This window comes from Apis cerana, linkage group LG7, assembly GCF_029169275.1.
Source record: "Apis cerana isolate GH-2021 linkage group LG7, AcerK_1.0, whole genome shotgun sequence".
Lineage (NCBI taxonomy): Eukaryota > Metazoa > Arthropoda > Insecta > Hymenoptera > Apidae > Apis > Apis cerana.
This window is the reverse complement of record NC_083858.1, coordinates 12,768,039-12,783,364: the sequence shown is the minus strand read 5'-3', so window position 1 is coordinate 12,783,364 and position 15,326 is coordinate 12,768,039. Positions and strand designations below refer to the sequence as shown.

At 35.8% G+C, this 15,326-nt stretch overlaps 1 protein-coding gene across 7 annotated transcripts in view; it reads right to left on the bottom strand.

Moving 5' to 3' along the window:
• Positions 1 to 1,956: 1,956 nt before the first annotated feature.
• The window catches only part of LOC107999443 (glutamate receptor ionotropic, NMDA 2B), a 221,164-nt gene continuing 207,794 nt past the window's right edge, over positions 1,957 to 15,326 (bottom strand). For 4 of the 7 annotated variants that reach the window (XM_062077317.1, XM_062077319.1, XM_062077318.1 and 1 more), the window contains 3 exons: positions 13,033 to 13,152; positions 10,193 to 10,294; positions 1,957 to 8,753 (listed from right to left, as the gene is read on the bottom strand). In XM_062077317.1, the coding sequence (XP_061933301.1) occupies positions 8,696 to 8,753; positions 10,193 to 10,294; positions 13,033 to 13,152 (280 nt within the window). In that variant the 3' untranslated portion in view covers positions 1,957 to 8,695. The remainder of the gene's footprint in view (positions 8,754 to 10,192; positions 10,295 to 13,032; positions 13,153 to 15,326) is intronic. The other 3 variants (XM_017059290.3, XM_062077321.1, XM_028667401.2) reach the window with 1 other exon arrangement.

Genomic DNA, 15,326 nt, shown 5'->3' with positions numbered 1-15,326 from the left:
CGTGACAACCTGTTTCAGGAAATGTAATTCGAAGAGTGGACGTGGTGAAACCGTGACACGAATGGAGAGTTCACTTGTCTCTTCCCTTTGCCCATCGACTCTTCGAATTCTTGCGATCGTGGTCGCGATTTCATCTCGAAACGAACGTCGCGCTCGAGATCCTGCATATCATTGTCATCCATATGCGGTTTTTTTTTTGCGATTAGAGGATCTCGAGCCTAGATTTAAGTTTCAGCGGGCATCGCGCTCGAAGAAAGAAGACGAAGAGGCCCGGACAAACTGTCTCGAAGAGGGCTGCAACGAATGGTTTCTCATCTTTTGGATCTTGTTTGGATCTAAAGGATGGGCAGTCATTTTTATTGTTTTGTCACTGTGCTCGTTTTAGTAATACGTAGTAAATGTTGTATCGTCTGGCCGATTGCATGCAGGCCCATCGTTTCATCATCAGTCATCATGGGCATCGCGTTTTTGTATTTACGATTGATTAATTTACGGGTTGAATTAGAGTTGCGTTGAGATATCGCGTTTTTTATTAGAATTTATTTAAATTGTTATTATTTCTTATTAAGTATTATTAAAGTTAATATCTCTTGCATAATTAAATTTATTATTTTTGTTTTTAAGAATATATTAATTTTTTTTAAAAAATTAGTTTGTTATTGCGTTTGCAATTTTTATTATTTTTTAATTAGTGTCGCGTTCAAAAACGATCGCGTTTGTCGAGTAGTATTGCGAATATTGAATGCCCAATCTACCATTAGGATTATAAATCACGAGGATTCCTGAATCACCTGGTGTAGCTAAAAATGCTACATCCTTCACTATTTGCAGTTGTGAAGGAGACTGCATTGGATATCTTTCGCTATTAGTGTTGCGTGTATTGAATTTTGAGTGCATAGAGTAATATTTGCCCGTATTGCATATCCAGTTATTAAATATTCCAATTATTATTATTTTTGTTTTTTTTTGTCATTTGTATATATTGAAGCACTCATCGCGATTTTAATGATTTTATTGATTTTATTGATTTTTTAATAGTAATAATAGTTTATTAGCGTTGCGAAATGAATATTCCATTCACGTGTTGCTCGGTTTCATACAATGGAAAATATTTTTTGAGTGATCCTTCTGGCCACTAAAGTATCCTTTATTATATACTGAAAAAAATGCTAAATTATTTATTATTATTATTTGAAAATTATTTATTTTTTTTTTTACATTCAAATAATAGTAATTTATTTTCATTTTTCAAATTTTTATTGTTATATGTATATATTTTTTTTTCAGCTATAAATTTTTTTTTTCATTGTTAATCTATTGAATAAGTTTATTTCAGGTACATTTAGAGAAAGCACCATTATGGAAGTTCATCATTCCTATTGGCAAATTCAAATTTTTTAATAGACTTTCTAAACGAAAAGTAAATTTTTTTAAATTTGTTAGACATTAGAAAAAGAAAAGAAATCAATCAAAATTTAATGTTAAAAAATACTCTATCTATATTTGGTATATTATTTAGATTATAGGATGCTAGATGGCACAAGAAACATTATAAATCATAGGTGTATCGATATCATAGGTCGATATGTTAGAATGAGTGACACAAACTGCCAGAAGATGTCACGTTTATTCCATTCCTCATCTATCATTTTTATTCTGTTTTTCGTTCATCTTTCACTATTTATTATTTTTATCTTTGATGTTATCTCGAATATCATTTCACTCATTCTATAATATATATATTTTTAAAATTTAGCAAAATTCGAATAAAAAAAGGATAGTTTTTTAGATTTATAGATCAATCGGTAAATTAATTTTGCAACATATAGAAAATTAATATGATATGATAAAATAGGAATCAATTAATATATTCATTGATTCGACGATTCGAAATAATAAAAGACATAAAGTAATAAACGATGATAAAGATTAAAATCAAATAAAAAATTCCACCAATGTGTGTAGTATACAAAACAACAATGTTTTATTTGAAACAACATACAATCACGTGCCACATATGTTCCTTAAAAGCCATCGGTTCGCACGTTCCGCGAGACGATTGGTCGACGTTATATCATCTTTTGTAACGTAGAAATGTGTTTACATGCGAAATTTCCCTCCAATATGGCTTTGTCTTTTCATCAACATAAGCCACTCGGTCTCATCTTACATTTTTCCTTGATCTGTCGTGGAACTCGCGAACCTCGTTTATTCCTTTTACTGCTTATTCAATGTTATTATTTTTTTTTCAATCTTCTTCCTCTTCCTCTTCTTCTTCTTTTTTTGGTAATTTTATTTTATCATTAATATAATCTTGTTATTTTTTCCCCCATTAAAAATTTACGCCGACACAAATACGACGCCTCACATTTTTTTCTCGAGGCCTTCGAAAAAAGATCTTCATCTTTGGCGAGGTTTTTCGTCGCTAAACATATTTCTTTGCTGGTCTACGCTAATCCTAAGGTTTCTTTTTTTTTCCCTCTCTTGTGTCGCTAATATCCTCGATGACAAAGATGAAAAAGCACGAACGAGGACACTTGAGAGAGAGATCGCTATCTTATCTTTTCTTTTTTTTTTCCTCTTTTATTTATTTCACTTATCCTTCAATCGTTTCTTCCGTTATGTATGTACATAGACACGCACGAATATACATGTAAATTGGTATAATCGTTTATACCGGTTCGCTTATACGCGTTCGTATTATCATATCTTAATAATCGTGATGTTATAATGATCTTTTAACCCGTTTCGTTTTCCTTTTCTTTTAATTTTTTTCCCTTTTTTTTTTTTTACTTCCTTTTTTTCTTTTTTTTTTTATTTCATTCACTTGGCACCAAAATGGCCGATGCACGGCCACGATCTGTTGACTGTTTCCCTTTTTTATTTTTACTAAACTATCTAAAGGATCCAGTGAGGGATTCGATTTTAGACTTGGTGTTTCGTGGATGAAGATCTGGACTCTTCTGATCTATCGCGTTTTATTTATGGTTTAATCCGTTACTAATATTGCTACATTTGTTTGCTTCGTCTTTGGGGATTCGATGATCACGATTGATAAATCGATGATTTAAACTATGATGAACGCGAAAAGTGAACTATTTGAAACGATTTGATTTTAGTGTTTTTTTCATTTGTACATTCTATTTGAATTCGCTATAGAAAAGTGTCTTAATCGCGTAACGAGAACGAGAAACTTATTAATTAATTCTCTATATTTTTAAATAACTTTGTTTCAATCGTTCAATTTTTCTTTTCTCGTAAACAAGAAAAGTTACGTTCGTAAAGGATTAAATTTAATTCGATGATTAATCCTTAGAATCGTTCATCCTATTTAAATGAGCACAATTTAACGAGGAACGATAAATTTCGTTGTATTTGCCAATGGAATGAATCGATCAAAGAACGAAATTCTGCAATTTCTTGTGCCGAAATAAAAAAAAGGAAAAAGAAAAAAAATGTGCAACTACTTAATCCATACACATATGTGATTATAATATATCACAAAGAATGACGTTGTTGTGAGAAAGAAAAAAACAATCGTTGGATAATTTTTTACTGATATGCTTGTACTCAGTCGAATTTGCTAATTTTTTTCCTCTTCTTCTTCTTCTCCCGTTTTATTCATTTCGTACAAATTATTTGGCACGTGACATTTTCATCGACAAACAATCGTTTCTGAGAGTTGGAATGGATCCGTCGATCGGAAGAGTCCTTGGGTGGGTGGGGTGGGGGGATGTGTAGTGCGAAGTTACATACACGAATCTCGGATGAGAAGTAGCGAAAGGAAGCCGATCATTCGTGTAAGGACGAATCTAATCTACAATTACGGGTACGAGAGTCTTCGGAGATCACGAGTACGACGCTGAAAAATCATTATTATTAAGGCCGCTATTTCGTGTGTGCGCACGATTGTTTACACTTGTTTACTTAAGGTATCTCTTACTATCAGGGATCCTCTTGCACAATAACTAAAAGTATTATCGAGAAACGACAAGATGCTCTTATAGATTGTTGTTCACAAAACATTTTTTTTGTGTTTATGTGAGGTTCATCTCTGTATAGTCGATCACGATATTATAAATTTGGCGAAATTAATAAAAAAAATGTATATATATATGTATAATAACACTTGTAAAATTTCGCTAATAATAATGTTAGTTGAATTGTGCAAGACGGTGATAAACGTTTCTCCTCTTCTCGTGTTCTGAACGATTACTGAATCGCTGTGAAAAATTCATTTCTATCAGAGATAACGCTTCTCTTTTACAATTCGCTATTTATCAAACAGTTTTTATAAAATTAAGAATTCACTGTAGCCGATGGGAACTGGATTTTACGATCTCTTCCTCTTTTAACAATCATCTTATGGGATACGCTGTCGTTTCAAATTATTTTATCAATAACGGAAGCATTATGGAATATTAATCTCATCAAATTGAACGAGGCAAATGTATTTCTTCCACTACCAACGTGGACAAACTGATTCACTTCGTAGCCAGGCTTAATTTTTCTTCTTAAACTTTTAAAATATCTATAGACAAAGAGATTCGAGATAATTAATGAGTTCAACCTCGTATAAAATTTAAGAAAAAATAATTAAATACTCTTTTTTTCGGCTCGAATCGAATCGATGTTTGAACCGATCGTTTTCGAACCCCTTCGAAAAGGGAGGAACTTGTTGGCTCGACCGAGGAATAAATCTGTTCGTTGTGTCGATGCGAATATTTCGAATATATTGCGGAATTCATATCCTCGCTCGAGTGGGTGAAACGGGATAGAAACGCGCGGATCAACGAACTTTTGCGACGCGTTTCCGCGGAAATTGGCGCGAAATCTCGCGGATGATCGGATAATAGGAGGTGTTCAACCGCGTGTGCGCACACGGTGGAAAGAAATGTCGAGTGTTTGTTGTGTCGGATGGAAACAGCGTTCAAGAAGATCTCGCGTCGACCGAAATATGGGTAAAAAGCATACGCGTTCTCTTTCATATGCTTGAAAGTAGCAGATAGAGGATACGTTCGGTTAGATGGCGCAATCGACACGCCTTTGTCTTTCCTTCTCGTCCTCCTTCAAAATTAACCCTTCACTCGTTCAGATCGATCGAACCGTGTACGAATTCAAGCAATTCTTATTTATTCAAATATCAATTTTTTTCAAATTTTCTAATTTTCATTCGAAATATATTTTTACCCGAATCAATGTAATGCAACCGTAATAGCAAGTGGATGCTTTTATTAACATTGAGAAAAATTGTCTTGGAGGATAAAAAGGAAGGAATTCTTTTATAACTGAATATCAAGAAATTATCGATTGATTATCGATTGCCGCGTCACTTGAATTCCGATGATCCGATCGATGAAAACGGACCTCCTTTTATAACTATTTCAAAGAAGTAACTAATAATATCCATTCCCTCTACGCCATTTTCTTAACAACGTAACACTTCCATTATCTTTAACAACAACAGTAACAACAGTTTTGTTTTCTCCGACTAGCAACGTATTATCGTATTAGAATTGCGATTTCTTATTTCTTATTTTTTTTTTCCTCTCCCTTATTTTCGGTAATCCCAGCACTCGTGTCTCGTCCTCGAAGCAATCGTGTTACTTTTTTTTTTTCAGTTTTTTCCTTTTTTTTTTTCTTCTTTTTCCTTTGTTGTTGACTTCTCGAAAAGCCGAATAAGAAAGTGCTTTAAAAATCTTGACGATGAACTTTATGAATATACACGATATACAGATTCTCTTCGTGGAATTTTCCTGAGCAAACGTCGTTTCGAATGGTTCGTTTCGTTTCGCTTGAACGCACGAGGAGTCGAAACAAGTGCTTCTCTAAAAGTGGGTTTTCTCGACGTGCGGTATAAGCCACAACAGCGAAGCCTTAGAAAATAGGTTTTCTAATCCGATGGATATCTTTCACGAGATTGGAACGAAACGATTATTGTTAAGAATTGTCGAGAATTAAGAACGAATTCTATTTTGCATTAATCTCGAACCGATGATAAATATAAGAATATAAGAATAAAATTCGAAATTTCATTTTTATTCTCCAATTTTTCGTTTCGTGATCGACGAGTCACGCGTAGCGCTATTACAATATCCTGAAAGATTTATTTTTGTATCGAAAAATTATTACATATTTTGCGAATATATACGAGAATTATTCGATCGCAATGAAAAGATAGAATTTTTGTATTTCCAAGATCTTCTTTGTGGCTTGTACGGTACAATGCGTTCTATTTACAGCGGACGTAGTTTTTAGAACATTAATCCTATCTCTGTCGTTTTTTTTTTCCTACACACACACACACACAAAATCTTTGGTTTTTTTTTCTGGCGTTTGGCTCAAAAGAATTTGCCTCTTTTTCAACTACTCCTTACGAAGATAGATTTTACATTTTTTTTTTTCGTTTTTTTTTTCTTTCTTTTTTTTTTCCTTTTTTTTCTTTTTTTTTTTCAATTCGTAGAAGTTGCGAAGTGTCAGGATGTTCGATGATCGAAACTTTTCCAACGGTAGCCGTATCGTTCTTAAAAAAATATTACCCCTCCCCTTCTCCTAGGGATCGAACGCTTGGAATTCATTCGTTTCAGGCACCATTGCGTTATTTTATTTGTTGTTAAAATATTTTTTCCCCCTCCCTCTTTTTCCTAATTTAATTTCATTTTTATTTGCTCATTTCGAATTTACAACAACGCGTTAAAAGCTGTTAGCGACGATTAATTAGATTAATTCTTCGAATTCTATTTGTTCGTTACGATAATTCAGAGTCGTGAAAATTATATCGATCTCTTGATATTTTTCCTTTTTTATTTAGAGAGAAAAAAAAAAATAAAGAAAAAGGAAAGAAGAAAAATTTTTAATCGAAAGAGATGTTCACAATCATAAATAAAGTCGCAGATCAGATCGATCCTCGATTCCTTTTTTTCCCCATTTCGTATTAAAAATTTGGCGCGAGACATACCCTGACACTCCTCGATACGATAATTATTATTATAATCATTACGCTCGGTGGATTTTTATTACGTGTACTTTTTTTTTTCTTTTTCTTTTAAATGTTGAGCATATTACGTCCTTGAAATAGGTTTCCATTTTTTAGAATATTTCATTGTTCTTTCTTTTTTTTTTTTTTTTTTTTTTATACCACAATATACATACTTAACGTGTAATAGTAGCTCCGTGTGTACATTACGTATTAAATATATATATATATATATATGTATGTATATATGTATATGTATACATGACACACTCGAATGCCATAGTTATATCTCGTATAATACACATTGACGTTTTCCCATCAAGATGTCGGATTTGGATTTTCTATTTTATTTTTTACTTTTCTTTTTCTTTTTTTTTTTTGCTGTTATCAATATTATCTTTCTCTTTCTTTTCGTTTCTCTTTCGTAGCGTTTATTTATTTATTTATTTACTTTTTTTACTCGCCTTAAACGTTCGTTTTAACGAATCATCGAAGTTTTGACTCCCTATTTTTTGAAAAATCGGGGCCCGGAGTTTCGTACAAAGTTTTTTTTTTTCTTTTTTTTTTTTAACGAGATTCTCAAAAGATCTAGGAATTTTCAATTATCTATCTATTGCATTGATGCTGCCTGAATATAAGTTAACGCCTTTTCGTCTCTTATTTTTTTTTCTCTCTCGTTGCGAATTTCTCAAAAAAAAAAAATAAAAAAAAAATAAAAGAAGGCGTCATTCGATTTTGTCGGAAAAATCAAAGCAGTCAGAACGATTGCCAATGTGTACATCGTGTACGAAATTAATCTCGCAGAAAAATTGCGAAAAACTTGAATCACGAGGGAAATATTTTCACAGATTTAAGCGAATTTCCATCAAACCAAGTGACACCTGCATCGAACGAGAAAATATGATGCAAACAAGCGTGTAACATCTTTAAACGATATACGATTAAACAACGCGAACAAGATCTCGCAAACACGCTTAACTTTTCCTTCTTCCACAAGTTTAATACAATTGATGATTAAATACGATCTTTTGAACCGACACTTTTCCCCAGCGAAAACACATATTTCGCGTATTTCGATCCGAAAGGATCGTTCTTTCCTCCCTTGAAAACGTCGAATTTCTCGAAAAAAAATCCCACTCAAAGGAGACAAAAGAAAAAAGAAAAAGAAAAAAATGTTTAAAACGATTTTCGCCCAAATCGAGCGTCCTAACACGATCGCAAACACTGCACAACTTGCTGCGACAAAGGAGGAAGAAAAACATGTTTTTATTTTTGGAAGAAAAAACATGGTCGTGGAAAATTTTCGCTCCTTTTCTTTTTTCTTTTCTCTTCTTTCTTTCTTTTTTTTCTTTTTTCTTATTTTCAGAAGAATGATCGTAGATCTCGATGTTTCTCGATTCTTCATAGGCACTGAACGTTCCTTCTCGTGCAACTCGAACCATTTTCTTCTTTCTCTTTTCTCCCCCCTCATAAACTGATTCCCACTCCCTCTCTCTCTCCCCTTTCGAGCCTTGGCTCGAAGTTCTCGAGGGTTTTTCCGGGCGTTCGAGGGATGGAGGAGAGGCCTCGACGACGACGACGACGACGACGACGACGAGGCGACACGAGGCGAAAACTCGTTGTCGAGAAATGGGAGCGGAGGCGAGACTTTTTCCGCTCCACAGGGGACGCTTATGATCGCGCTGACGTGGCTGGGCAATCGTGGCCGGCTCTCTACGATCACAGAACTGTCTCCATTTCGGCGATCTCCGTCCTGGCCGTTCCGTCCTCGGGGGTCCTGGTATCCAACAATCGATTCCAATAATCGTTAGATTCGAACAGATTATTGCGTGTATTGAATCGCTGGGGGAGGGGATAAGTTGGAGTGGATTTCGTTTCTTTTTTTTTCCAGCGATCTGCAACGTTTGGAAAGGTTAATGGCAGTTAATGGTTGAAGTGATTTTGGATGAAGAATTAGTGAAATCAAATTGATCGATTTAATCTTTTTTTCTAAGTTGTAATTTGGATTTTAGGGAAGAAAATGGGGTGAAGGAGGTTTAATAAAATCCAAATTCTCGAAAATTAATCGAAAATATTAAAATATTCGAAGATAAGAAATCAAATTGAGTTTACTTCATTTTCTTTTCCAAAATTGTAATTTGAATTTTAAGGAAGAAAGAGAGGGATGATAAGAGTAACAAAGGAGGTTTAATAAAAAAATCGAAATTTCATCTCGAAAAGTAATTGAAGATATTCGAAGATAAGAAATCAAATTGAGTTTACTTCATTTTCTTTTCCAAAATTGTAATTTGAATTTGAATTTTAAGCAAGTTATTTATAAAATACAATTTCACCTCGAAAATGAAAAGAAATCAAATTGACCGAGTTTACTTCATTTTCTTTTCCAAAATTGTAATTTGAATTTTAAGGAAGTTATTCGTAAAATACAATTTCACCTCGAAAATGAAAAGAAATCAAATTGATCGAGTTTACTTCATTTTCTTTTTCTAAATTGTAATTTGAATTTTAAGGGAGTCATTCGTAAAGTACAATTTCATCTCGAAAATGAATCGAAAATATTCAAAGATTCGTGTAAGAAATCGAATTGATCGAGTTTACTTCATTTTCTTTTCCAAAATTGTAATTTGAATTTTAAGGGAGTCATTCGTAAAATACAATTTCACCTTGAAAATGAAAAGAAATCAAATTGATCGATTTATTTTTCTCTAAATCGTAATTTAAAATTGTAAGAGAGAATGGGATGACAGATTATTTTTAAAGCAACAAAGAAGGAGAAATATTTGGAAAATTAAAAGTGTACGCGTAAGAAATGCGAATTTTTAGCCCCGTGACGTGACACATAGCTGGGCAAGGAGCGCGTGGATTTGCGGATTTCGTATTCGATAGTCGAGAATGCGAGGAATTTTGCGGAAGGTACGACACGATCGAAAGTTCTCTACGTAAATATTCCGCGCACAACATTCTTCGCCCGGCTGACACATTTCTGTTTGCGGAATGTTTTCGAAATATGCGGAAGCATTAAACTCGAACGCGCGTTAGAAGCGAAAGATCAGAGCGAGATTCGATTCGAAAGGTAAAAAGGGATGAAGAAATTTTCGAATTTAAAATACGAAACAATCTTTTATTACGATTATCGCGAAAAATTGTTCGAATTGGTAAATTGCGATAATAATAAAGAACGTAACAGCGGTTAGATAAGGTAGATATCGTCCTTACCTATAGATCTCGGGGGGTAAAAATTTGCTGGCGTATTCCGTGCTGACCACGTGGTTCCTGGTCATGTCCCTGGGTCTGGCTACGTCGATGGCGTCGATGAATCTAGATTCAAGATAATCCCTGTGTGACAATTTGCAGAGAGGAAAATTTCATCGTTTATTTGTCGTATATAATTTTATACATATACATATGCGTAGACAAAGGAACGTGTACGGAATGAATCGTTCAGAATCCGAGATATCGTCGTTGCTTGGAGAAAAAAAAATTTCGATTATTTTCTTGATTTAAGTTTAAATTCTACCTTCACTTTTTCGTTTTTTTAAAAGCTAAGGAGATTGGGTAAAATCTCTCCTTTGTTAAATTCTCGATATGCGTACACTTTGAAAATATAAAAATATAAAAACACCTTTTACGGAGAGGATGGATTGGGAAGATGAATCGAACCGTTTTTCCCCGCGTCTACGTAAACTTTGATCCTCTCGAGGAAAATTTTCAGTATCTCGAAGTTATAATTTAGACGTTTCTGCTTTCACGCGTGTATGTTAAACCGTATGTAGAGAACAGAACGGCGAGAGTAATCCAGTTTGTAATACGTGATGTAATATTGTTTGTACCGTGGGAACAGTTACAGTTCACGAATCGAGTTGAATTCGCGGGAAGCATCGAGTTTCACCGACTTTCGAAGGCCATTACGAATTTGCGTTGGATTTCTCCGTGTCGAAATTCGTGTATACGCGCGTGTGTATACGGAGCTTATATAGAGAAAAGTCAATTCTCTCAGTCGAGCAAATTTTTACTATAACCGGATGTGTAATAATTTTAAAAAAGTTTGAAAACTCGAGGATTAAAGTTCAATTTGCTAATTTCCAAAAAGAAAATAAATAAATATTCCATAAAACTTCCTACACAATCAAATTATAATATTTATATAAAATTTTAATTTCAATATTTATACAGATTCGTATAAAATTCTTCCAACATTCCACTCGAATATATGATTCGCGAAGCAAGGATAGCTCGGATTCCATCGAATTTGAGCGACTCGTTCCGTACAAACTGCACATTTTCCTTTCCTTGGCTTTCCCTGATTCACAGTAATTTCCTTATCCCGCAATAGATGGCGCACTGTCGTCTCGACCTGTCGCGAACGATTTGTCGTCCCACACCTCGATACACGAGTATCGCCACGAATCTACCGAAAACTCGTCATCGTTCAACTCGCATGCCATGCCTCCGAGCACATGAAAACTGGGGGAGGAGGGGGGGTATAGGTGTAGATCGATACGATACGAAAAGTATACGTTACGTTGAGAAAAAAGTGTGTATAGACAGGCAGATGGATGGATGGATTACGTGGAGAAGAAAAAAAAATTGGAAAAAAAAAAGATTAGGCGTAATATAAGAAGAGATAGATACATAATTTGAATGCGTAGTGTGTGCACAAGTTTCTAAAAAACTACCAAGCGAAGCGGATAATCTACTCTTTCTACTCTTATTCTTTTTCAACTTTTATTTCGTTGTCATCGATCCTCGCAAAGCCCCTTTTATTTCGTTTTATCTCATTTTCCTTTCGCCCTTGAATCGTTATTTCAAGACGACGAGTAGAACGTAAGGAATTCCTATAATTTACATTCAATTTAAAATTCTAAAAAGTAGTTTTCTAATCCGTTCGATGCGGTAAATAATTTAATGAGAAAGATAGGGAAGAGAGTTTCTTTATCCGCAGGGGATAAAGTGACTCGTTAAACGGACGACATGGAGATTTTTAACGAGCTTTGCGAGGTCGATACCCTCCACTCTGTCAACGGTGCACGGATATTTATCGATCTCGTTTCTCTAACGTTTGAAACGAAAACGATCGCCTTTCCCGAGTCTGACTCGTCGATTTTTTTCACGTGCATTCCGAGGACAGTTTGCGTCGAAGCGACGTAGGAACCGATTTTTCCAAAAATCGAAAAAATAAAAAAGAAAAAGGGGATCGAGACAAGAGACGTGGAAATACCCGTATTCGAGATTATCAACCGTCGAATGGAAAGGTTTGCTCGTCACTCGAGAACAAACTTTCCTCTGAGAAGGATGATGGAACGATTCAGAATTTTGGGATGTGTCGACGAAGTGGTCTCTCCGATCTAAAACGTCGTTTCCCCTTCCCTGAACGGATGCGCCAGATGTCGCCATTTTGTGGTGCCCTCTCTCTCTCTCTCTCGAGAAGATGCAACCCTCTTTATTTACTTTTTAAATGCCTCGACACCAGCTGGCGAACAAACAAGCGCGAATTTTTCCCGATATTTGGCAGCTGATTCGAACTCTCCCTCCCTCCCTCCCGTTCCCGTGCCAAATTCCAACCTATCCGTGACCCAGTAAATACATCTCGCGAACTATCGTCGTCAAGGAAGCTGAGATCAGCTATCAGCTTATATACGAGTCCTTTGGAACATTATCCCAAGGACGTAACAACGGATATAACGTCGGGACGAATAACGATTTTATATACGTGAAAAGGAAAAAAAAAAAGCATCGCGTATACGTCGTCGAAACGAAATACGTGGAATTTTATTCGAAAGGAAGAAAAAAAAAAGAGGACTGGGTCGAGTCGGGATCCAAGGATTTGGATATAAGGGATATCGCAGAGGGGGGAGAAAGGAGACGAAGGGGATAGAATTTTATTCGATGCACAAAATGAATGGAGGGCGAAGAGGAGGCGTTAAGTCGGATTTTATAAGGGAGATTCGACACCATTCGACGACACATCGGGGGGGACAGGGTTCCTACGTCGCCGGGGAGAGTTCTCTTACTTGTTGTTGTTGTTGTTGTCGGTTGTGTGGGCGTTGCGGACTTACGAATCGAAGTATGGCGGTAGCGGATGCGGAGCCTCCACCGCCAATGATTCCGGTTGCGAATGGCGGTCCGAATGGCTTTGAAAGCATCCTCGCCACCAGCCGAGACTTCCGGTTTTCCTCCTTTAAAAAAGCCCACGTGGATATGTGCCAACCCTTCTCCTCCGCCTCAAACCATCGTCCATCAACAACCACCTTCGCTTCAACGTTACGCCAGCAACACGTCTCAACAGATTCGAGATCTTTTTCCTCACCATTTTCTTACCTTCCTTCTCTTCTCACCCTCCTGTAATCCCACCCTTCGAGAAATATCTTTTTTCTCCAGAAATAAAGCGCTCACTTTTTGCCGGGCAGAATTTGGAACGGCTCACTCGGCTTTTTATCGATCGGAGAGTGATTTTGTTGGTTATTTCGTCGAAATTTTCCCGGTGTAAATCAATTCTAATGGTAATCTTTGCAAAGAGAAACGGAGAGAAGCTTTTAAACATAAACGTTATATTCAATTTTCAACTTTTGAATTGGTTCGTTTCTTCGAAAGATCCAAATTCGGCCCGAACTCAGATTGGGTTTAAAGTTCGTGATGCAAATCAAATTTCTTCCCGAGCAAAATTTCGAGCTCCTATCGGAAATATCGATTCGAAAAAATTTTTCTTCTATATCATTCTTCTCAAAAGTTCAACGCGTTAGAATTCGAAGGAGAAACACGACGCTCATCTGGAAACTCAAAAATATCTTCGAAGAATTGTCTTTCTATTTTCCCTTTTTACAATTTGCGATTCATCGAGCGATCCCCTGCGTCGCTCGAAAGAACAACGTGGAAACAAAAATTGGAAAATTCTTGGAGCGCATCGGCAAAGTTTCGATCGAGGACCGCTTCTTCCCACCTTCTCACCCGCTGCTGCGCCCATTGCGTCGAGTCTCGAGCCGGGAAAGTTTTCTTTTCCAGCCAACCATCGAAAAATTCCCTTCCAAGATCTCGTGTCGTTGAGAAGTTCTGCTTAATAACGTATACGCGCGTTCTTTCGTTCGCCTCCCTTCTCTCCTACATTTTCCCCGCCCAATTTTGCGTCTCCAACTAGTAAACTCGTTAACAAGAAAATTTGAAGCCGATGCGTGACAGTCTCGTAACTTGATGCGGTGAAAAATACGTCGTTGATCGTGAGTTTGAGACGATTGCTTATTTTGGGTGGGTATTTCCGGGTGGCGCGAGTTTATGCTTCGAAAAGTTTATCTTTTTGGAAGCCGAGATGTCGGGTATCTTTATGATATCACGACAATACTTGCGTATTTTTGTCGATCAGGGAGAGAACGAGTCGAAACGAAATTCCAAAAAAGTTCGTAAAAATTATTCTTTCCACGATTTTTGCATGCAATTATCTCTACACGCGTATCTTCATCAAATTCTGATAATACTTGACGCATTGAAAATTTCTTTTTGCCGTTCAGGGAGAGAATAAGTCGAAACGAAATTCCAACGTTCGTAAAAATTATTCTTTCTACGATTTTATAATATTTGACGCATCGAAAAATTTTTTTTGCCGATCAGAGAGAGAATAAGGCCGAAATGAAATTCCAACGTTCGTAAAAATTATTCTTTCTACGATTTTCGCATATACATTATAAATTCAAGATAGTGGGATGGCTAAACTAAATATCCATGCAAATAACTATAAATTTTACGCAAGGGAAATGTACTAATAATGTATATCAAATATGTACAATAACTCGAATCTGTCGAAGATAAACTACGATAAATCTAATTTCAGTGGAAATCAAATATGAGAGTTCTATCGATTCCATTCCACGTGGGTCTACTCTAGTAGCACGAGTCAATAATATTCGCAATAACACGACAAACGCCGCTACGAGTTCTTCTTCTTCCCCTCTAAAGTAGCCATCGATCCTTCATAAATGCAATCTATTTCCAATTTGTCAAACGTGGAAGTCTCAAACTTACGATCAACAATCGAGAGAATGGCGCAGATAAATAAGGAACCAGAAACGGAATACGCTCGTGCCGGTATCACGATTAGGGAAGTGGATCGGTTTATCAATTCCGACGAATTAAATTTCACGCGTTCAAAAATGAATATTCCCTTTTCGAAAAAAAAAAAAAATTAGGATCAAAATGAATTTTCGATGAATATTTACAATCGAACGAGCAACGAGTTGCGATTGTTTCGATATATTCGAACGAAATAGCTGTTGCAATTTTCATCTCCAATTCCTTCTTCTATTCAGAGAATAATATTTTCGGAAAAAATTTTCCCTGAATTTTAATTTCAACTTTTTAATTT